General features: G+C 37.2%; 3 protein-coding genes across 5 annotated transcripts; 1 reads left to right on the top strand and 2 right to left on the bottom strand.

The window, feature by feature from the left end:
- Positions 1-1054: 1054 nt before the first annotated feature.
- On the top strand, positions 1055-6191 carry LOC147491961 (protein TIC 21, chloroplastic-like). The gene is made up of 4 exons (XM_086568679.1): positions 1055-1340; positions 1415-1672; positions 5004-5207; positions 5840-6191. The coding sequence occupies exons 1-4, from the start codon at positions 1116-1118 to the stop codon at positions 5951-5953; spliced, it is 801 nt and encodes a 266-aa protein (XP_086424805.1). The 5' UTR covers positions 1055-1115; the 3' UTR covers positions 5954-6191.
- A 953-nt stretch (positions 6192-7144) lies between these two features.
- On the bottom strand, positions 7145-8008 carry LOC147491960 (zinc finger CCCH domain-containing protein 46-like). The gene has a single exon (XM_086567370.1). The coding sequence runs from the start codon at positions 8006-8008 to the stop codon at positions 7145-7147; it is 864 nt and encodes a 287-aa protein (XP_086423496.1).
- Positions 8009-19924: 11916 nt separating this feature from the next.
- On the bottom strand, positions 19925-23701 carry LOC147491959 (reticulon-like protein B11). 3 transcript variants are annotated; one of them, XM_086565921.1, is made up of 6 exons: positions 23512-23701; positions 23218-23398; positions 22997-23138; positions 22825-22894; positions 22558-22734; positions 19925-20232 (listed from the first exon to the last, which is right to left on the bottom strand). In XM_086565921.1, the coding sequence occupies exons 1-5, from the start codon at positions 23582-23584 to the stop codon at positions 22565-22567; spliced, it is 636 nt and encodes a 211-aa protein (XP_086422047.1). In that variant the 5' UTR covers positions 23585-23701; the 3' UTR covers positions 19925-20232; positions 22558-22564. The 3 variants fall into 3 exon arrangements, with proteins under 3 accessions (XP_086422047.1, XP_086422046.1, XP_086422048.1); XM_086565920.1 differs by having other exon boundaries at positions 19925-20239; positions 23512-23696; XM_086565922.1 differs by lacking the exon at positions 19925-20232 and adding an exon at positions 20748-20767.
- Positions 23702-24790: the final 1089 nt, after the last annotated feature.

The following is a 24790-nucleotide window of genomic DNA, read 5'->3' as shown; positions in this document are numbered from 1 at the left end:
TTCTGTTGGCATTCACCTTCACGAGGTTTGACGTACTCTTCTTGTCCATACTCCATAGTAATATTTTAGGAGGTTTTAGGTAAGTAACTTGGGTTTCAGCAAACTATGTTCAGTCCGAGAGCACAGAGTTCAATGCGTAACGACATTGAATTGGAATCTAGTGGCTTTTATCATATTGTCTGATTGTTTGCAGTTTTGTAGTCTGTTTTGGGCATTTGGGATAGTGCATTTGTACAAATAGTGAAATAGAGTGTAATAGACAACAACCACTAATAAAGGAGTTTCTTTCAGCGCCGAGACTAGTAGACTAGGATCACTCGATGGATTACTAATGGTATGAGGAAGTGAGGAACTTCTTCAGTTCTTCATCACCCCATCTTTGTGATTTCTCACTTCATTCACACTGCAAGGTTTACAATGAACTCCTTTATTTTTTAACCGGAGAGGTGGATCTAGGCAGTCTGATTTTTATCTCATATTCCCTTTGTAAGATGTAGAAATGTAGAACACTAATGGGAAATTTGCAGAAGTTTTCTTATAATTTTCTTTTCATGAAATTATAAGGAAAGTCTTATTAGCTGCATTGTGGATTGGGCAGACTAGTTGATGCCTGGTCTTCATTGACACCCCTTTAGTGAATTTTTTAGTATCAGCACCCTTCCATTAATCATATAAACTGATATACGCCCCCATTATATATTTTGTTGTATAAATATGGTTAAAAACAAATAATAATAATAATAATAATAAAATCCTTCCCGAAAAAAACTCTGTAGTGGTCTGCTTTGCTCTTTTGGGACCTCATTATTGTGGAAAGTGGCAACTAAAGACACCTCGCTGCCACACATATTGAAAGTGGTGTGTAAATACCCTGCCCCTAAAACAACACTTGGGCCTCAAAGCCCAAAACAACTTTAACTGGGCCTGAAATTTGCACCTTCACTTGTCGATCGTTCATTATACGCTATTACAATTTGAACATGGGCTTAATAACAGCCCATAAAAAAATCTCCAGCCCACCAATTCATCACTTCACTTCCACAGCTGCAACATATCTTCCATTCTTTCTCCACACTCCAAAAGAGTCAATTTCCAGCACCCCCCTCAAAAAAAAAATGCAGTCACTACTTCTCCATTCCACCACCAAACCATTTCCACTTTCCTTCTCTTCTTCTTCTTCTTCCCACTCCTCATTTCCCTCAAAACTCCCCCTTCTCTCTTCCATCTCTTTCCTCAAAACACCATTACCCCTTCCCCTCAAAACCGCTACCCCTTTTGCCACTAGCCCCTCCACATTCATTTCCCCCAACGACGACTCCGAAAAGGCGAAACTAGCCCAGGTAAATTGCCCCACACTTTGTTTTTATTCTACATTTGATAAGTTTTTGAGCTTTTGGTACTTGTTTATTTTTAGGTGGCAAAGAGACTAGAGAACACATCAAGATATTTTAAGAGGTTAGGGAGTTTAGGGTTTTGGGGACAACTAGTATGTACTGTGGTGTCAGCTGTAATACTATCCTTTTCGATTGTGATTACTGGGAAGATTACTTCACCTGTTACATTTTATTCTACTGCTGCTGGGATTGTGGCTGCGTTTATTTCGGTTTTTTGGTCATTTGGTTATATTCGCCTTTCGGATAGACTAAGGAGAACTGCTAATGATCCTGCAAAGGTATGCTTTCATAAACTCAATACAATAAACACTGAGGAGTGAAGGAGTAGAATCTAGGTAGACTAAAATGTTGATAAAGGAATGATTATAGAATATGTGCCCTTGTGGTGTTTGAAACTACTTCTTTGAGATTTTCGTTATGGGTGACTGCTTAGTTTATATTATTTGTTTCTGTGAATTTTTCATGATAAATGCTTCATTCATTACTTGTTCTGTGGTCAACCTCTTTTCTGTATTTGATGTGCGTTTTATGGTGTAAGTTGTTAAAGTGTTGTTGTGATTCTAAGTACAAATTCAAATGTTTGAATGTTGGATCTAACTAGTAAACTAGGGGTTTTGTGAAATATATATCAGTACACTTAATTGCTTAACTTTTACTTGTGGGATGTTTGATTCGTCTGTAAATTGGTTTTCCATAAAATAGAAAGTTTTGCAGTGTTCTTTATATTCTAGGAATGACAAGAAGTGGGTAGAATTTCAGGGAACTCATTTTCAATCGCTGTTGTGATTCTCCAATCTGATTGGTTGGTAAAACTTGGGGAGAATTTATCAGGCTCTTCAAGCTATGTTAAATTCATTCAACTGATGGAAGAGGGAGAGAGTTTTTTGGAGGATATGTTCGAGGATTTTAAGAAGAAAATATATGTTTCCCTGGAGGGAAAGAAGGTAGATTTTTCGGACTTGTTTAAATTTGAGGCGAAATGACAAGTTTGCACTGACAATTTGTGGAAAAGCTTTTTTTTCATAATTCAAACAAACCGAGCAAATTACTGAAATTCCCTGCTGAAGTTCTAGTCAACTTTGTCGATTTTTGTGACCTACTAGGGCATCTATTACACCTTCTCACCTCTATTTAATATTCTTCAAAGTCCATATGCTCTCCAACTTTTACACGTCTTACATCCATGATATTAACTAACCTTCATGCGAAGACTGATCTGTTATATTTTTCCCTGAGCCCCTGATTAGGCCCAAGTCCAACCCCTTTTCGGGATCTTATCGAGCAGCTATTCAATTGTAGATTTCAGACACTCAAAATTTTCCAAAATGACCAACACTCACAATAGTTCAATTAGGATGCCAAACCCAAGTTTTAACCTCCGTGCAACCATCTAATATTTCATATTTGTATAATAGATACACACATAGAAATATATGGAGTAGTATCAGTTTTAGTTGGTTCAGAGCTAGGATTTCAACTATAATTTACTCTACCGAATAAATTATATTATTCTTTTTTTTAAAGAAAAAAAAATTGTAGCTGCCACTCACTGCAGTCCCTCTTCTGTGACTTGACTTTCCTGCAAAATTGCAAGACCAAATTATAGTTTTTGTGTGTGGCTAAGGCTAGTCGTAGTGTACCACATTAGCACCTCACCTAGTGTGGTGGCAGGTTTGTGCCTATGTTACATGGGCACACCATACTTTATAAATAATTCGTGTTCGGATACATAGGTATTAGGTGTTGGACCACGATACATACACATTTTGCATGAAATATCAGCTTTTGGTACTTTGCCATGTCGGACACCTCATATTGGATTCGGACACGTATCCGTGTCAATGTAACTTATCTTTGTGGCGTTTGTGCAATAGCCTAGGAAACAAGATTTTTTAAAGTCTAGATGGTCCCAGAAACTAGACAAGATATTACCAGAGTTTCCAGAATATATTGACACGGAAATGCTATATACTTTTCATCCTCTTACAAAACTTGTCCTCCCGTTGGCCTTATGTACTTTCCTGCTCCGGACTTAGGTAAAACTTTTGCTATGATAGGTGAGCTAGACTTAAGTCCATGTTATCATAGTTGCATACATAATATCAATCTGTGTGGATGCTGGGTAGTTGGACTGAAATAGTGGAAATGGTCTCTATTTGGAGATTTTGTCCTCTAAAGAATTCAGTTTTTTTCTAGACTAATTTGATTCATTGTGACATTTTTTTTATTGATGTGTCTATCCTATGCTCTAATGCGGACGGACGCCTACCCAAGTGTTGTGTTAGTGGTCGGACGCTGGATGCGGGACGGGCGATGCATCCGACGCGGTCAATTGCAATGGACGCGGGTTAGGACGCATTTTGGACGCTGTCAAATTTAAAAAGAAAGACGAGGACGCGGGGATGGACGTGGCTTGGGCGTGCGTCCGACGCGGTCAATTGTAATGGACGCGGGTCAGGACGCATTTTGGACACGGTCAAATTTAAAAAGAAAACTAAATCAAATTTGCTGATGGAGAAAATTTGAAAATGGGTGAAAAGAGATTTGTTGTTCTTCTCTGTACACAAGATTATGAGTAGGCGAAGAAGAAATATGGTGGGTATTTTGGAGTATTTGTAAGTTTATTAGAGAAGGAGAGAGTTGGGATGTTTATAGACTTACTGATGGTGAGTTTCTTAAAGAATATGAACTTCAATTATATGATGGGTGATCACTGGTAGTGCTTCTCTTCTGATGCTCATGGAAATGAAGTTTAGATCTGTGAATGTTAAAACTTACTTTTGAAGAAATTGGATGATATGCAAGGAAATTTCTCGTGCTTGCTTTGGACATCAGATCTTGGGCCGGGCTTTGTGTGGGAAGATAGGCTGATCATTCACTGGATGGGACATTGGTGTTAGACCCATCAAAGTTAGAATAAACCTATATGAAGAAGTACATCATAAATTTATATACATATGAATTTGTTTATAATATTCAATTATTTAAAAATATATATATTATTTAATTTCCGCGTCCAAGTCGCGTCCGCGTCCTATGTTTTTTGAGATATAGTTGAGCCGCCGCGTCTGCGTCGGTGTCTGCATCTGTGCAACATTGATCCTATGTTATTAAACCACCTGCCATCTTTCAGCATACATTTTACGAATCCCAGTAGCTCGAAGTCTGAATACTTGGATTTCAACACCCCCCCCCCAAATGAATGATTTATTAATTACTTTGTGTTTCTAGTTGAGGATGATTAATAGCTTTGGACAGACTTGTAATTATATGTTTGTATATATAGACACTTGCTTACAGCTTTGTACTTACCCTTATAAGTTATGTGTGGCAATTATATGTTTGTATATGTAGACACTTGCTTACAGCTTTGTACTTACTCTTATAAGTTATGTGTGGCCTTTTCTGTTGTTGTTTAATGTTCTCTTTAGACTTTTCAAAGTCATTTTGGTTCATTACTTCATATTTCATAACCTCTACACCATGGCAGAGTTTAGGGAAATTTCTATGCATACAAATTGTGGTTTTAAAATGTTCATTGCAGTTTTAAATATGCATAAAGTTTATATTCATAAATTGAGGTGGGTCATGGTTTGCACCTATTTTCAGGCTCCTCCTCGCGCTGAAGTGGTGAAAAGCTTAAAGAATGGTATAGTGGTAAATATTTTGGGAATGGGTGCTGCAGTTCTGGGTATGCAAGCTACCGTAGGATTGTTAGTTGCGAAGGCCCTTACTTCCTCTGCGAACCCATATTACCAGGGCGTTACTCCTGGTTCCAGTCCTGTTTTGGCTCTCGATGTATTCTTGGTGCAGGTACATGATTAATTTCTAATTATTTTGGATTGCAGATCATCTAGTTTCTATCAACTTTTTCGAACTGGTCTCTTCTTCTTTTCTTGTATATTTAAACTTTGTTAGAAGTTAGAACTTACTTGATTTTCTTTTTTTCTATCTCCACTGTAGTTACCCACTGCATTTTGTGACACCTTTTGGTCCGCCATACAAATGGTTGCTCAGAAGTACCCTGGTCTACCTTCATTGACTCACACGTCCTTCTAGAGAACTTTTGAGCATGTGTCCTAAAATGTCAAATCTTTAACTAAAAAAAGAACGTAAATTCAATCATTCGAGAAATAAATATTTGTGGTCATGCAGTCAACCATCCTCCAATGAATTGATTAACTAATATCAGGAGATAATCTGGACATTTTTGGATGTCGAACTTAATTTTTTTTGGGGGGAAGATCTTGGTAGTTTGTACTTGGATATAGAGATAAGTACGAACTTTTGCTATATCTATACCCCCAACCAAAATAATAGCACCCATGAATTTTTGTCTTTAGGTCGCAGGTGAATGTCTCTGTTTTTAATCGTGTCTAGATCGTTTAAATCTGCTTGTTTACTCAAAATTCTAACCTTCTACTATCTCTACTATTGTTATGTAGGCTTCAGCCAACACAATCCTTTCACATTTCTTAGGGCTTGTTTTCTCTTTGGAACTATTGCGGTCGGTGACATTACCCCCTTCAGAAGGAGTTCCTGTCCCCAGAGTTGCGTGAGCATTGATATCTCAAGTATGATCTAGTTTTGCTACCAGAATTATCGCACGGGTACCAATCAAGTTATTATGTGAATTATGTATTTTGAATGGTTCACTCCCAGTTTGATATTGTAGAAACTTTGATAGGCTTCCAAAATCCAAGTGGTTTTGCTTTGTATTGAACTTTTCATTCCCGGTTCATATTCTGTTTGGATTTTATCATTATTATAAGTAAGAAATTTAGGTGGTTTTTTACAGGTCGATTAGTTTCCAACCTCCAATTGTTATGGTTCTTCATCAATTTGGGTGGAGAACCCCAACCAATTCAGATCAGATCGTATTTATTTTTTCTGAAGGGAAGAGACTTCTACCCTTTTAGAGGGTCTGACGCGAGTATTTCTAAAGCGATAACTATCAATAGTTGAATAAATCTTGAATTCTCAAGTAATCGAGAGTACATTATTACACATACATTATTATCTAACAAAAACATTACGTTTGTTAATTTACACCTAAATCACAAACGTGATACATTACACTTCCTAACACTTACATGATTATCAAACAATAACTATAGTAGCTTATAGATGATTTCTTCAGTATAGACCAAAAATCTATACACAACATCCATACATGATTTCTTCGGTATATGTGAGTGCCTTGCCGGAATAGATTCATCCTAGAGAAGCAATTGGTGGAGATTCGTTTTGTATCACCTCCATGATTCTGCCTTTGGCTTTCAACCAAACTGAACTTCTATCGGCATATGTTTATCCAGTCAAGCTACCAGAAATCATTTCCAATGCGGAAACGATCAGCAGAACATTACTCAACTCATGATGTATCGGCGGTCTTGCTTAATTTACACGCAGTACATGGCAAACATGATTATCTAACAATATCATCACAAGGATAATTTACAACCTAACTAATATGTAGATCCTGCTTTCTCGATCTTCAACCAAATTTCCATATCTCTACTAATACCTTTCTAGTCATACAAGGGGGTGGACTCCGAACTTTACAGTGATAAGCTTCCCAGCAATACATATATACAGCATACAAGGCAGTAATACAGGTTGACAAGATGACTAAAAATAAATCATGTCAATCAAACTCCATCCAAAAATTTATATAGATCTTTGTCTATGATCTGTTCAATGCATCATCCTGGAATTAAATTCTTTGTACACAACAAACTGGTGGAGCTTCATATTCCACTTCTCTTTAACCAAATGCTATCATCCCTACTAATACTTTCTGGACTTCTATCTGCATATGATTGCCCACTTAAACTGGCAACAACACTGTTTCCAACACCGAAAACAATCAACGGGACATTGGCAGATTGTGGTCTTCTGGCCACCGATGCTATGCTGTTTCCAGATTCTTTCTGAGTACTAGTATTTGATGATGCAAGAGGGGCGGTCTCCTTCACTCCTTGATTAGTTACCAAACCCAATTCACGAAAAGTTGAAACAGTAGGAGTTACCTTGTTTTGAGCAGTAGACGACGCTGCAGATACACAGTTGAGGAAATTCTCAAACTGGATTGACTTGGACTTCTGTATGTTCTTCTCCTTGTCAACAACTGCTGACATGCTCAACCCCGTCTCGACGTCGTCGTATGCGTTTGCACGCAACTCTTCATAGCTTACGTCACCTCCAATGTCGCATGGACCATACTTGCAATGGCCATAGCATGTGAGTCTCCAAAGCGGCCTCTCACATTGCATATCTTCAAAGACTTGCTTTTTACATAACTCAATATCATCAGTACACGTATGATTTTCTACTCGTTCTTGATTCGCCGCTTTGGTGGTTTGTTGTTGGTGATTAGCCTTTGACGACACGTGCTTAACAACAGGTGCTTCTGGTGAAGCATTACGAACCCATCGATTTCGAGAAGGCTTGAATTGGGTATTTGTTTTTGGCTGATGAAGAAGGGTCGTTGTGGTTCGTTTTTGGAGTATGGGTTGGTGTTGTTTTTGGTGCGAGAACTTGCACCGATCACCATAAGAGCAGAAGCCCTTTGTGAGTAAGTTTCTGCAGGGAACTGTTTTCTCGATCTTCATCGTTTTCTTCTTTGGATGTTTATGGCCAACCCTAAGGTTATCAAGTGACTATATATATATGATTTTAAGAAACCGTGTTTCACAATTCACACAATGTTTTGTACTAGGACTTGATTTAGAACTTGTATAGAGTTCTGTAAATAGAAAGCGTGTGTCGGTTCTGAACTTCTGATGGGTCAATTTAGTAGCACGCAATTGGGCTTTAAAACCGTCCCTTTTTTAGGTTCACCCAAAACAAATGGACTAAGACTTTATAAACCCAGACTCTAATAGCGATCCATTCTTGTACCTACAAAGTGCTCAAACTGATTTAGTCTCATATGCCAGGGTGTATAATACTACAAAGATATTATGAAATGTCAACTTAAGAGAAGATTATGAATAGATTCAACGCCCTCCCACATAACAAACAAAATTTATCTTGAATGTGAAAAAGATGTGACAGGTGCTCTCTTGTTGAAACAATGTTGTTGTAAGTTTGTAACACTTCCAGGCAAACCGTGTAGCTCTTGGTGAGTGAGAATTCTTCTAGAATGCAAGGTTTCTTTTGGATTTTCTCAGGGTGGTGTTATGTGTACTTAGTTTCCTATACATTGACTTGACTGAATGATGACCAAATTTGTTCAGTAGTCACTGAAGTTTGTCCTCAAGTTATGTACTTTGGATTGCTTGACAGGTTGTAGTATCAAATAATATGTTCAAAAGACTTGTGTAACCTTTAGGACAACGCACAAGTATAAAGATAAAGATTGGGTAGAGTTCTAGTGTCTTAATTCTCCATTATACATGTAGAATGGTTTTCAAGTATCTACTTGGAGAGAATGGAGCAAGCCACGATAGAGCTAGCCCCACAATGTGATCCTAGTACTTTATTTCTTGTTGGCGGCATGTCATTGTAGTTGGCATGATAGTCTTCCAAGCTCGCGACACTATGGAGAATGAGGCAGTAAGAGAAGGAACCCAACTGGTCGAAGGAGATAATGATCATGCTTTGTTTATTGACGTGGGGTTGTTAGCATCTAGGTTGTGCAATTGTCAAAATAGTGACGATATTTTAGGTTGGATCAAGTTTATGGTAATTCCACTTGCATGAAATTTGGGTATCACTTCAAGTTTGGGTTGAACAGGTTCGGAGAAATTATTTGGGGAGCTGGTAAAGGACAATTGTAAGTCTTCAGATCAACATGGTGGGGATCAAGGGGTCGAACTAAGGGAAGTGGAGATTGATCATGTCGATTAAACTTATTTCCTGGAATGTTAGGTCCCTATGCAATACAGAAACTATTAATAATGTGAGACTACTCATGAGGGAGCACAAACTTGTAGCTATTTTACTACAGGAAATGAAAATGGGTGGTGAACTGTGTGCATTACTGGGGGGTCCGTGGAAATACATGCATGCGCCAGCTCTCGAACTTTTAGGAGGTATATTGATAGCTTGGGATTTTGACTGTATTAATGTGAATGATAAATTAATCGGTGCATTTACCTTGTCACTTGAGTGTACCATGAAAGCCACAGGTTTCTCCTAGCGAATGACTAGCGTCTATGGCCCTAGCAAAAATGATGGTAGGGCTCACTTCATGAAAGAGTTGGAAGATGTACGGGCATGGTCTCCGTTACCATGGTGTCTAGGAGGGATTTCAACTTAGTTAAGCTTTGGGTATGAGAGAACTGGAAATAGTAGGATCACAAAAGCGATGAAATTGTTCAATGAGTTTGTATCAAGAAATGGGCAGGTCGATTACCCACTGAATGGAGCTCTCTATACATGGTTTGATAGGAGGTGTCTTAGCCATATTGACTATTTCTTAGCTTCTAGCGATTGGGATGACCAATTCCCAAACGCCAAGGAAATAGCACACCTTAAATACTGGTATGATCATAGGGTGATTTTATTGGATTGTTCTCAACCTATTAGGGGCCCAACTCATTTTAGATTTGTGATGATGTGGCTTGAAGACACGAATTTGATTCCCTTAATAGAAGAATTCATGGTGGTTGTCTTTCCTTTCAATGGTGCTCCTAGCTATGTGTGGTGGTGCAAAATTAAGGAACTTAAAACTAAATTGCGGGTCTAGAATAGAGAGTGCTTTGGCAGGGTTGACTTACTCATAAAGGACAAAGCAAATGTGATTGACGAGCTTGACAAAAAAGAAGAGTGCACTATCTTGTCTCCTGATGAAGAGGTGCATAGAGCAAATTTGAAATGTAAACTCCAGGAGCTTATGAGAAAGAAAGAAATTTCGTGGAGACAGAAGTCCAGAACTAGATATTTTAAAGATGGGGAGAACAATACCAAAAAAATTCATAAAACAGCAAATGCGAGTAAAGTTAACAATATCAACAACCTAGTAATTGATGGGGTTGAAGTCTATGATAAAGTTGTTATTAGAAATCATATTGTCGATTATTATGAGGCGTTTTATTGTGAAAATCCGTTAGTGAGACCTGAACTAGATGGGCTATAATTCAATACTATCTCAGAAAAACAAGCAGTAGGTTTTGAAGAAGATATTACTGAGTTAGAAGTGGTGGCTGCTATCATATCAGTGAGTTAGGTGGGGATCGTGCGTCGGGACCGGATGGTTTTTAGATGGGGGTATTTAGAAAATGTTGGCACTTCTTAAAAGACGATTTCATGAAGGTTGTTAAGGAGTCCCAAGATCTTACTTCTTTGGACAAGAGGAATAATTCTACTTTTATTACACTCATACCAAAGAAAACCAGGGCTCTCTCTTTGAAGGATTTTAAACAAATCAGTTTGGTCGGAGGCACCTACAAAGTTATCTCTAAAGTTCTTGCTACGAGATTTCGAGGCATTTTATCTTCAATTATATCTCCTCAACAAAGTGCGTTTATTGGTGGTAGGCAAATTTTGGATGGTCATTTGATTGCAAACGAGTGCATCGACACCCGCTTGAGAAACAAAGAGAATGGGACTCTACTTAAAGCGGATATCTCCAAGGCATACGATCATGTAAATTGGGAATTTTTGGACTACTTGTTATAGAGAATGGGGATTGGCAAGAAGTATAGAAAGTGGATTAGGTTGTGCATTTCTTCAGCTTCTTTCTCAGTACTTGTGTGTGGATGGTTCACCGGCTGGTTACTTTCACAGCCAACGAGGTCTACGCCAGAGAGACCCAATATCCCCTTTTCTATTTAATGTGGTTATAGAAGCGCTCTTCAAGTTAGTTATGAAAGCGGTAGAGTTGGGCTATATACGAGGTTTCAAGTCTGCAATTAATGGGCCTGAAGTGGCACTACTCCAATTTGCGGACGATACTATGTTCATGTTGGAAGCCTCATTATCATAGTGCTTGATGGTTAAGTCGATTCTCCTCATCTTTGAAGTGGTATCCGGTCTCAAAACAAACATGGCTAAAACTTCAATCTTTGGCATAGGCCAGGTGGACAATATGGATGCCCTAGTCCAAACCATGGGTTGTGATGCTGGTAGCCTACCTTGTCGTTATTTAGGATTGTCTCTAGGAGCAAAGTACAAGAATAAGAAGGTATGGGAGATAATAATAGAGACAGTGCAAAGACGACTAGGTGGTTGGAAACAGAAGCTTATGTCAAAAGGTGTCCGGATGATTCTAATTAATAGTGTGTTGTTGAGCTTACCTATTTATTTCATGTCTCTATTCTCTATATAATAGTGTGTTGGTGATTAATAATGTGTTACTGATTAATAATGTGGCGTTGCTGAGTATATAGAGCGACTGATTAGAGACTTCTTATGGGGCTCCAGTGAGGAACACAGGAAATATCATTTGGTTGGTTGGGATGAAGTCTGTTGTACTAAAGACCTTGGGGGTCTCGGCTTTCGAAAGTTGGTGGTTATGAACCAAGCACTCTTGGGTCGCTAGCTATGGAAATATATGACAAACGATGGCTCAATGTGGTGCGATGTTATTAAAGCGAAGTATGGGTGTTACTGATGCAGATGCAAAACATAATTGGAGCTTTTAGATGCTTGGAAAGGAGGATTTTAGTTTATGGAAAGGTTACTTAACAAGTTCTATTAATCAGAGTGTGTTTTCAGGGTCACTATAGCAATATAAAAACAGGATAAATAATATGGACGAAAATAAAGATTTAATTATGTTTAGTAAGTTATTTATTAGGTTTAGGAAACTAGGGTTTCTTGATGAGTTATGTTTTCTTAGGCTATAAATAATTGTAATCGCCTCATTAGAGGATAGTTTTGGTTATTAAAAATATTGATTAGAGAGTTTGAGAGCTCTTTATTTTTGTGTTCTTGTTTGTGAGCTACCTCATTAGAGGATAGTTTTGGTTATTAAAAATATTGATTATAGAGTTGAGAGCTCTTTATTTTGTGTTCTTGTTTGTGAGCTATTTTAGATCTAAGCACCACGCTAATCAATATTTTAAATAACCAAAACTATCATCTAATGATGCGATTACAATTATTTATAGCCTAAGAAAGCATAACTCATCAAGAAACCCTAGTTTCCTAAACCTAATAAATAACTTACTAAACATAATTAAATCCTTATTTTCGTCCTATTTTTTATCATGTTTCTATATTGCTATAGTGACCTTGAAAACACACTCTGATTAATAGAACTTGTTAAGCAACTTTACCATAAACTAAAATCCTCCATTCCAAGCATCTAAAAGCTCCAATTATGTTCTCAGTTACGATCGATTCATTTAAAATCATCGATGGCCGGCCTATTACTACATCTCAATCCTATATGTGTAGCCTATGGAAAGGCATCCTTAACATGCTTTGGCAGTTTAGGAAAGGGATCAAATTTAGTGTAGGGAGTGGCCAAAATTGTCTCTTTTGGTAGGATAACTGGATTGGGGATAGGCCATTGGAGGAGCAATTTCCACTTATTTTCCAGGCCTCATTTCGGAAAACAAGTTGTGTAAAGGAGTTTGTGAACTTCGAGGGTGGTCAAATGGGGTGGAACTTATCCTTAAAAAGGTTTATAATTGACTTGGAGGTTCAGTAATGTGCAGCTTTGACTTTGTTGCTCGAATCAATTGTGTTGACGGATCATGAGGACAAGTGTGTGTGGAGATGTACAAAGAATGGTACTGTAGAATAAAAGACTTCAATTCTATTCAGTATATTTGATTCATCCCATAACATGGGTTTATATACAAGTTAGTTTCTTGTCTACCAAGACACACTATTCTAGATATATAATATTCTAAATATATTGTTTCCTATCTAAATATATTCTAAATATATTGTTTCCTATTTAGAATATATATACAGCTTTCTACACTCCCCCTCAAGTTGATGCATAGATGTCAATCATGCCCAACTTGTCAACTGAACTGTTGAACACTTTTTTAGATACACCTTTGGTAAGAACATCAGCTAATTGCTCCTCTGAGGTTATGAAAGGAAAGCAAATAACCTTCCTGTCAAGATTTTCTTTAATAAAATGACGATCATCCTCCACATGTTTTGTTCGATCATGCTAAACTGGATTATGTGCAATCTGAATGGCGGCTTGATTATCACAATGTAAATCCATAAGCTTTTGAAGCTTGAAGCCCAATTCCTTCAAGACATTACGGATCCACAACAATTCACATACTCCATGTGTCACACCTCGAAATTCAGCTTCTGCACTCGATCTGGCCACAACTTTCTGCTTCTTAATTACTACGCCAAGTTACAAGATTTCTACCGACAAAAGTAAAATATCCTGATGTAGAACGTCTATCAGTTTTATCACCAGCCCAATCTGTATCTGTGTGTCCAACAATGTCCAATACGCATCATTCTTTCCAAACAGTAAACCTTTGCCAGGTGCCTTCTTCAAATACTTCAAAATACGAAAGACTACATCCATATGTTCTTCACTCGGACAATGCATAAACTGACTAACCACACTCACAGCATAAGCGATATCAGGTCTAGTATGAGAGAGATAAATTAACCTTCTTACAAGGCACTGATATCTTTTTTTATCAGTAAGAACTTGGTCAGGATGAATGGCGAATCCATGATTCATCTCAATGGGTGTCTCCATCAGTTTGCAATCCAACATCCCTGTTTCAGCAAGCAAATCAAGGACATACTTCCTCTGTGAGAGTGAAATCCCCTTTTTAGACATTGCAACTTCAATATCCAGAAAATACTTCAGTTATATATCCTAAATCCTTCATTTCATATTCCTTTGACAAATACTTCTACAATTCATTTATTTCCTTCGGATCATCCCCTGTAGCGATCATGTCATCAACATACACAATTAGAGCTGTAATCTTACCATCCTTGTGTTTGATAAACAAGGTATGGTCAGAATTGCTCTGTTTGTACCCAAAAGCTCTCATGGACTTTGTAAATCTTCCAAACCAAGCTCTTGGAGACTGTTTCAGGTCATACAAAGACTTCTTCAGTTTACACACCTTCCCAACATCTTTGGGATGGTTATTCACACCTGGAGGCATATCCATGTATACTTCTTCCTCCAAATTCCCATTCAGGAATGCATTCTTCACATCAAGCTGGTGCAAGGGTCAATCTTCATTTGTCGCAGTTTAAATTAAAATTCGGACCGTATTGTTCTTCCCCAAAGCGAAAAGTCTCCTCATAATCAATTCAATAACGTTGTGTGTATCCCTTGGCAACCAATCTTGCCTTATATCTATTAATAGTTCCATTTGTATTAAGTTTCATGGTAAACACCCAACGACATCCAACAGTCTTCATTCCAACAGGCATATCAACTACCTCCCATGTTACATTCTTTTGAAGGGCTTCCAATTCTTCATTCATTGCTTTCTTCCATTCTTGATATTTCAAAACATCCTACACGTTACTAGGAATAGATACAGTAGATAATTGATTTTATAACAAGTGCATGTGATTCAGAAAGCCTATGGTTAGACATAAATCTAGCTATAGGATATTTAGCATTGGCTTTAATGTCTGGTTCATATTGTTTCTTAGGAACTCCCTTACTCGCTCTTTGTGATTTTCTAGGTTCAAGATTTTCTAACCCAACAGACTCATTAAAGGTTATAGGAGGTACCTGAGGTGGATCATTCTGACCGAGATCTTCAGTTGTTAATGTAGAAGGGGAAATGTCGTGTGCTACAGTTTCAGATACATCCTGATCATGTGCTTCTGTCTAATCACTGGGAACCAAATGGTTGATTGTCTGCTCATGATTATTCTCTACTGCTACAGGATCAATTTTTGCTGCAGGAAGATCAAATCGTTCCTCCAAGTGTTCCAATTCTTCAAAGACATCAAAGTTGTCAATAGACTAAGGATTCCCTTCACCGCCACTCTCCCCCTGAAGGGAAGACTAGGAAACTCCCCCTGAGTAATACGGGTCTGATTCATGGAATGAGACATCAAGAGATATATGTATTTTGTCAGTAATTGGATCATAACACATATACCCTTTTTGAAACTCTGCATAACCCAAAAAAATACACTTCTTCGCACAAGGATCAAGTTTACTTCGTTCTGGTTTTGGGATATGGACATAAGTTGTACATCCAAACACCCGAGGCTCCAAGTTAGGCATAGATGGGATTGACAAAAGTGTATGGAGTTTCTGATAAGGATTCTGGAACTTAATTACCCGTGAGGGAGTACGGTTGATAACATATGTTGTTGATTTCACTACTTCACCCCAATAGAATCGAGGTACATTCATGTCAAACAAGGAAGCACGAACAACTTCCAACAACTGCCTGTTCTTCCGTTCTGCTAAACCATTTTGTGGGGAGTACCGGAATTGGAGGTTTGATGACGAATTCCAATTGACCGGCAAAATTCAGACATGAGGCCATTCACAAATTCTCCACCATTATCCGACTGAAAGACCCTGATAGATTGTTGATATTGCGTCACCACCATTTTGTAAAAATCAGTAAACATCCCATATACATCACTTTTGTTTTTCAGTAATGACACCCAAGTCATGCGAGTGCAATCATCAATAAAAGTTACAAAATATCGAGTTCCAGAAAATGAAGAAACTTTTGCCCCAAACATCAGAGTGAATTTTCATAAAAGGAACAGGACATCTATTAATACTTGGTGAATATAAAATACGGTGGCTCTTGGCCAGTTCACAAATGTCACAATGAAACTCATAATCACTAACAACTGAAAATAAATGAGGTTGCAACTTCTTAAGATAACAAAAAGATAGATGACCTAAACGACGATGCCATAACCACACAACTTCTTTTGCATTCTCGACCCTATTGACCTGATTAGCTTGCCCCAGAAAATTTTTCTGTTTCTCTCCAGTTTCTGTCATATCCAGATAGTACAGTTACCCCCTTCTAACACCATAACCAAGGACCCGTCGAGTCAGAGTGTCCTGAAAAACACATAAAGATGGATAGAACGTCACAATACATGCAAGTGCTAGAATAATTTGACAAATAGACAATAGGTTATAAGCAAGAGATGGAACAGCTAAGACAGATTTAAGAGTACGTGAGGATATCAGATAACACAATAAAGCCTTCTCCGCTAACCAGAGTTGTAGTACCATCAGCAGTAGAAACAACGCTTTGAGGTAAAGCTCTAAGACTTTCACAAGGCTAGGGTCATTTGTCATATGATCAGATGCACCTGAATCAATTATCCATGTATTATTCGAAATAACCTTACCATTCATACTTGACTTTGCTACATTAGCCGAAGCATTGTCTGGATATCCATTCACAACATTCTGAATAAGGATAGCCGATCACTTCTTGCAAAGTCTTGCTTATATTCTTTCGTGGCCTCCTTGCAAAGTCTTGCCAATCAGGATAGCCGATCACTTCATAACTTCTCTCCTTGCTATGACCCAATTCACCACAAACACTGCACCTTTTATCTGTATAAGGATTTGATTTACCTTTAGGGTGGCGTGAAGGACCAGAAAAACTGGGAGGAGTATTTGTCTTGCTATGAACAGCCAAGAAAGATGATTCAGTTGATACAGAGCGCCCCCTAGCCTGTTTCTCATATTGGACCTTGCAAATGTAAGCATAGCTTTGCTCCAAGGAAAATTTAGGTTCCTTGCGAAGGATCTCTCCACGCACCTGATCATACTCCGAATCTAGTCCACGCAAAAACATATGAACACGCAATCTGGACATTGTGGACATTTCATGGACTACAGCTGCAACATTATTATTCTAGGAAGTCACCCTTTGATCAATTTCCTAGAACATTGCCACCAATTCGTTGTAATAGGTAGGAATAGGTTTTCCATTCTGCTTCGCTTCAAAGCACTTCGTATTCAATTCAAAGATTCGAGTTTCATCAGAGTCATCATAGAAGGTCTTCTCCACAGCCTCCCAAATGTCCTTTGCAGTAGGAAGACGAATATATCGATTCATAAGAGAAGTCTCCATGGAATCAATAAGCCAACTTTTCACCTTTTCATTATCTGTTGCCCAAACTTCATATTCTGGAGAAGTCATATGCGGTTCAACCTTTGTGCCAGTCAAATAACCAATCTTTCTCCTGGCTCCAATACGCATCCGCATGAGAGGAGTCCATATGGTATAGTTGGACTCATCTAATGAAATAGTTTTTGGAAACGCCGAATTGTCTTGTGGGGGGGTGTAGTGGTGATGAATGACTTGTGAGGATGATTGATTTTCTGGCACAATTTGATTTTCGGTAGCCATTGCGGAAAAAAAAAAAAAAACTGGTATGAGATTTAGGTTTTGGGAAAAAGTTTGATATTTGGGTTTGAGATTCAAGGATTCAAGGATGGTTTGATTTCAATAGTTGTAGTACGCAGCGGATTCAAGATTCAATAAAAAAAAAAGTTCAAAGGATCGAACATGCTCCGATACCATGTAGAATAAAAGACTTTAATTCTATTCAGTGTATTTGATTAATCCCATAACATGGGTTTATATACAAGTTAGTTTCTTGTCTACCAAGACACACTATTCTAAATACATAATATTCTAAATATATTATTTCCTATCTAAATATATCCTAAATATATTGTTTCCTATTTAGAATATATATACAGCTTTCTACACTTTCTATGTTACCTCTTTCAATGAAGCATTAGCCACCGAAAATCGCAATACTAACTCTCTCTCACCGGCACCTTTCTCTACCAACTTGGTTTGGAAAATGCCTATTCCACTAAAAGTGTGTTTCTTCTTTTGGGAAGCCATGCTTGGATCCATTTTGACGGATAATCTTATTCATAAAGAACTGTGGACTTTACTGCTCCAACCAATTGCAAGGGCGTTTCTGACACTTGTATGAGTTGATTCAATACAAGACTTGTTTGCAAATTGGTCGAGAAGAGGTGCAAACTGTTTTGGGTCGAAGTTTTGGAGTTTACTTCCCTACGCAATTATTTGGGTGCTGTGAAAGACAAGAAATGATCGTATCTTTAGGGCCAATGTACCAGCAGTACGCAAATCAATGATCGAGGTGAAAGCGTTCCTCTAGTATTGGATGTCTTCGGTGGCACAAATGAGCAATTATCATTTCAAAGACTTGATGTTAAGCTGGCACTCTATTATTATGGGATCCGCTCTAGGTGTTACAAACATTTGATAATGTGAACCTCTCAATAGGCCTTGTGAGGATCTCACTCACTTATTTGTACCATGTGCTCTGCACAAGTTCATCAATAAAGATTACTTATCCAAAAAAAAACTTGGAGAGAATGATTGCGTTATAGGATCGTAGCACCAAAATCATACCATTATAGAATTTGTTAAAACGTGTTTTTGGATGGCATATTTTAATAGAGTAGATGTTTAGACGCTCAATTTTATTGGCATCGCTGTGGTCATAGTTAAAATTGGAATTAGAGTAATCCAATTCCACACATGACCTATGCAGCAATTCATTCTGGAAAAAAAGTACTCAGCCACTACAACAGATTTTATTTGAGTTAGTCTTCAGTGCGCGAGATGTATGGTGCGCAGGTAATGTGGGCCTTTGGATCAGTACTTTTGCCATGCAATACACATGCACCCCTTGGTATGAGTGACCCAGATTTGATAGCATACCATACGACCTGCACACCATAGATTTAGCCTTATTTATTAGTTCTTTTGCGCACTATTATTTGGAGAAAAATGACTGGATTTTCTATATATGAAATTATGATTACAACAATCACTGAGCGAGTCTACAGGGTCGAATGTATAGTTTCACCCAGCTCTAATATGGTACTAATATTTAAGATCCCAAAGCATAAAAGAATGGCCTTGAGTAGTTGAATGATTAGACAAATTTTATCAAAAAAAAATGATTAGACAAATTCGAATGAGTTAATTTTTTATGTGAGCGTATCATATCCGTAGCTCTATAACATACAGGTTTTTAATTGGCAGTACCACATTGGGGCATAAAAGCATTTTTAATGGTGACACCAATTCATGACCATACACTAAATTTTTGAAGATTTGGTAAAAAAACCATATTTAGTGATGAGATCAAATCATTCTAACATAAAAAATACACCAAACCAAACATTAGTGGCTGAATTAAGTGGCTGAATTATGGGCTTCTATGGCGCTGTTTTCAGAATGCAACGGGGGCTTAAAGTTCATGCGGTTTTCGTGGATTACTAAAAACAGTGTACTCTGATTGAAAAAAAAAGGCTATATTTCTCATTCTTTCACCATAACTTTATACTCTATAATTTTACACTCACTTCTACTCTCACAAACTCTCTACTCCTCAATCTTCTTAACTAAGTAATCAGATTGAAGAATCAAAGTAAACGCTGATTTGCTTCTGTATTGTTGGCTTTGCAATCAAAATTCGGGGAGCCAACATGTTAAACACAATGATCCACCAAGACCCGTCTCACAAACTTTACATTTCATTGAAACACATGCCTGGGCCCTTTCCTTAGATAATGAAATCTGTTGTAGAAGGAGAAATTGGCATATGCTACGCACGTCACATTGAGAAACATAAATTGTAGATTGTGTTCGCACCAAATGAATAAACTTGATTCCAGCCCAATTAACTACAGGAAAGTTGTATATAAGTGGAAAAATACTACTTTCTCTTTCTTTTGATCAGTGGGTGAGATTCAGTTAACACAGGAAACATAAAAAGAAAAAGAACAAGACTCGTCAAAAACCAAACCAAAATGGATAATGACGTTCTTCAACAATGTAGCGGTTGTATGAGGCGATTGTAGTGACATCTCCAGTTGCTACAGGTATACCAGTCCACTAGATGACAAATAAGCTGGGAAGAACCAAAGCTGGAACCTGAAATCAATGTCGAACTTAGAACTGCTATCATATATCTGAATAAGCATTATATACAATATATACAATAAGCATCTCTGAATAAGCATTATATACAATATATGTGCAGAGCAGGGCATCTCTGAAAATAGCAAAGGCTAAATCTCCAAAGATAGTAATTATATTCAGGTAACTTGTAACATTATATATGTATGCCAAACAAGAGGAATGGGTTATGGGTAACAGTTCAAAGAACTTGTGACTTTCTGTAACACAGGATGCAAGTGTGCATTTTTGACATTGTTGAACACTTTGAGATCTATCCAGCTTAAAATACTTTAGTGGAAAATTTGTATCCGACACAAAGATATTTCATGTCATACCACCTTGATGAGGAAGGTAACCACAAAAAAAGTTAACATGTGATGCACATCAAGAAGTTAATTTTATTTGAACTTTATTATAAGCACAGTTACCTCATACTGACGCAATTTTCCTTGCAGAAGTATTGTAACCACTCAAGTTCTAGATATCTGTGGGCCAAATTTTCTAGATAAAAATGCAAGGTTAATTCTGACATGACAACAAGGTGTGATTAGGCAAATGCAAAAAAAAATAGATCTCCTTCGAATGCATTAACATAGACTCATTCCTTAACTATGTGACGTTGTTTGATCTTTAAGTACAGTAAAAAGAATATTCATATTTTCATTACCACAATGAAACTTAGACTATGAAGGATACTTGGTAAAACATTAAGTGGATGAAAGCAATAGTATGGAAAAAAAAAAAAAAAAAAAAAGCACTATTCACATTCAGAGTTTACAGTTAGATACATTACGTAAAAGAAAAATAAATTTTTATGTTCACTCCACAAATGGAGCATGTTTAAAATCATTTACAATTCAAAACTGGACTACTTCATCCAAAGAATGGATTGCTTTTTGTCCCAAATGAATTCATATGCAATCTGCACTTATTATAAGTGGACCAATTTAAGTAGTATTAACTAAGATAGAGTAGCGGAGAGTAGGGGTGTTACCAGTAGATCCGGTTTGATTTGAAAGTTACACTGAACATTTAAACAGGAAACAATATCCCCAGTTCAAATTCAAGAATCTAATTATGAAACTACCATAAAACTTCCACTGCATCTATATATCAATTCCAAATCTCATCTTAAGCTTCAAACTTAAGACTGCTTAGAAGTAGAACTATTATAACAAAATCTGGTTATGCTCATCATTTTAGTGCCTCCTTAAAACTGTCTCTACAGAAGGTAGAAGGTAGGCTTAAAATTCAAAAGTTCTTAGCAACACTCTTCGGAGTCGTATCTCTAAAGATAAGAGACAATGAGACTTCCCCTATATTAAAGAGAACAGATAAAACATGGGCATCCTTTTACATTTGTTGTGGCCTTCATTGATTTCCTATTTATCAGCACAAGGGGTGCTCTATCACTTTAAGACAATATCAGAAGTATCAGCCATAGGAATAACAAGTTATATAGGGGTTATATAGGGGTAGACTTCCTCTCAAGAAGGATAAAACTAGGGCATTCCAAGATCTACATGAACCAAACAAAAAAACAGAGTGGATGCAATTTTTAAGCAATTATCTTATGAAAAACAAGATGAATCTGGTTAGGACTTGGGACTTCCTCTTCAAGAGGAGCAATAAACTAGGGCAGTAGGGCATTCTAAGATCGAACAACTGACCCAAACAAAAAAAAACGCATAGGAAATTTTCAGCAATTCAAGAGGAAGTTCCAATAACAGGAATCCAACTAGTTTTGAAAAGACAGTATTACTTGCTTATATAATGTAAATGCTTATGAGATTTTACAGTTTCACCATACCAACATGGTTTTTAATCACATGATCCCAGGAAATAAGCATAACCTTTTTCAGAAAAAAAAAATAAAAAAATAGTAAATATCATAAAAATTATAAAGGTTAGTGTTTACTTGTCAGTGGGAACGGAATTTTTGTCTGAGTACGAAGTTCCAATTTCACATGGGAAAGCAGAGGAAAAACAATCTACTTATCAATACCACATATATTAAGGACTACGGAAGGTGTAACCAAAGCTTTTTACAACCATTAAATCCAGATAGAGTACAAACTAGTACTATTGAAAGCATATCAGCTCATGAAAATGGGAATATGGTCTTATAACAAAATCAACAATTGCAGATGTGCTGCAAATATATCGAAACTGTATAAACAATGTTTAATTAATGCTTACAGGCATATATATAAGAAAGGCGAGTTCAATTTCATCTTTGTTGCCAAACCAGTAAAGAAAGTGTGACATATATAAAACCAAAAAGAACTCACCATGATTCTATTGAGTCTTCTTTTCCTTGCTTTGAGGCAAGGGAATCTTGCTTATAACATTCTCATCAAGTTTCCTATAATACGTTATAATGAACTTTTCAGATACTCTAAGCTTCTCATCAACTTGATCTTGGTACTTGTCATACATAACAGGAACCGAAAGAGATAGAAGAACCCCTAGAAAAACACAAAACAAAACAATTGAACCCCAAACTCAGGCATACCAACTAAGTTTCTAACCAAGCCAATTGTATTTCACAAACTCACCGATATAGACTAGTGTGAAGAAGTTGAATAAACTCCCAACGTACGAAACGGTAAACAAACCTGAAGCAACCTATAAACAAGCAATATCACCATAACCAAATCATTACACTTATAAACAAATCAAGTCAATCAATGTATGTATGTTGTACATATAACATAAACTCAATCATACCTTGAAGAAAAGTTTCACATCCCCTTTAAAAGTAATATCACGCGCAACTTCCAAAACACGATTAATCCTCACTACAGCCACATCAGCAACCTTTTCTACCAATGCATCAGACACTTCAAGATTTGGTAGTGGTGGTAATGGCCTATATATATTAACAAAACAAAATGAACAACAGTATATATCGAAATCTGGTTGAAATATATATAGTAAAATTTATATACCGGTTTAAGAGTGAAGCAGATTTAGCCCAAAAGAACATGATAACAACAAGAAGTAATAATGCGTTAGAGAAAAGTGATAATAAGCTGTATCCTGCTCTTTCAAATAAAAACCACATTGAAGTTGAGCCAAGTAGTATTAGTCCTGTTGCTTTATAATTCTTCCATAACATCACATCTGCTACTGCATAACACCAACCCAATGTTTCAATACACCATAAAGATTTATATATCGTAAAAAAAAAAAAAAAAAAACAAATATTGAAATCTAGAAGAAGAAGAAGAAAAAAAGTGTACCTATGGATGCGCCGCCGAGATATTGGTGGATGGATTTGCGTGGCGTGGAAGGATTTGGAGTTTGTGAAGTCATGGTGTGTTTTGAGGAGAATGAAAAACAGACGAAAGTTGGTTTTGAAGCGATTGTGCAATTTCTGTTGAGGTAATGATTTGCTACTCTGTTGTTTGTTTAAAACGATTGTAGTTCTAGTAACTGGGGGCTCATTATGTTCAAGCCCATATAATAAATTGTTAAGAGTTGTTGTTATGTGCTTCACCGGCCTCGAAGGAAGCCCAAAGGCAGTCACAAAATTCTCCTATTTTCTGAAACAGGTTTTGTGATGTTTATACAGTTATTACAATGCACGACTCGAAATCAAATACAAACAAGTCTGGTTCTCCCTTGTCCTCGATCTATAATCAGACATAGACGGATAGACCCACGAACGACAGAGATAAACAAGCTCCAAACAAGTACTCATGATTTATTTGCAGGACCACTCTTGATTCTTGAACCAACCAACTAAGAGTCCACCAACTCAATTGTGCCCACATGCATGAATCCATAAGTGAAACCTTCAGCCCAAGTCAAACTCTGCGGCGAACTCAAAAAAACTGGTGCCTTCTTGTTCCTTTCTTTCATCCTTTTGTTGTTGTTTATTTTTTTGGTAACCTCTTTCATCCTTTTGTTGGGCAAAAAGAAGTAACGGTTTCTTACTTTCTTCTGAAAGCCTCCCTAAATGGGAATAAGTTACAAATACCAACAATGTTTGGCTACTTTATTTTTTAAAAAGGACAGCAAAAATCAAGTTACAACTTACAACCACGTAAAAGGGCCTACCACTGCCATTTCTACATAAATAACTCATAAAATGTAGGATTAGGAATAGAATGGACGGTTATATTTTGGGATGCAGGGGTCCATCAACGTTATATCAGAAGTTCACATCCGAGCAGCTCTTTTCTACAAGTGCTTGAGGGAAGAGATACCAACTTTTCTCACATTTTCCATGTGAATATTTATAGTTTCAAACTTCCAATTATTTGTGCTCTTGGACTCAATACAACTAAAAAAACTGGCCTATTTGCTTGCTGTCCCTTATTTTTTCATCCCAATCATGGGCATGGAAACTGGTATTGGTAAGTGCTCTCAACCCGAATCGAACCCTAAATGTGATCCTTGTTTTCTAACTTCATTCCACTAAGGAACAACATGAGGTGCACATAAGTGGCATTTGTTTTCTTTTTTGCCTTTAATAGTGTCTATTAGGCATAATATGATTAAGAGTAAATTTATTGA

Source organism: Coptis chinensis, chromosome 6 (assembly GCF_015680905.1).
Source record: "Coptis chinensis isolate HL-2020 chromosome 6, ASM1568090v1, whole genome shotgun sequence".
Classification (NCBI taxonomy): domain Eukaryota; kingdom Viridiplantae; phylum Streptophyta; class Magnoliopsida; order Ranunculales; family Ranunculaceae; genus Coptis; species Coptis chinensis.
This window is presented reverse-complemented; position numbering and strand designations above follow the sequence as displayed.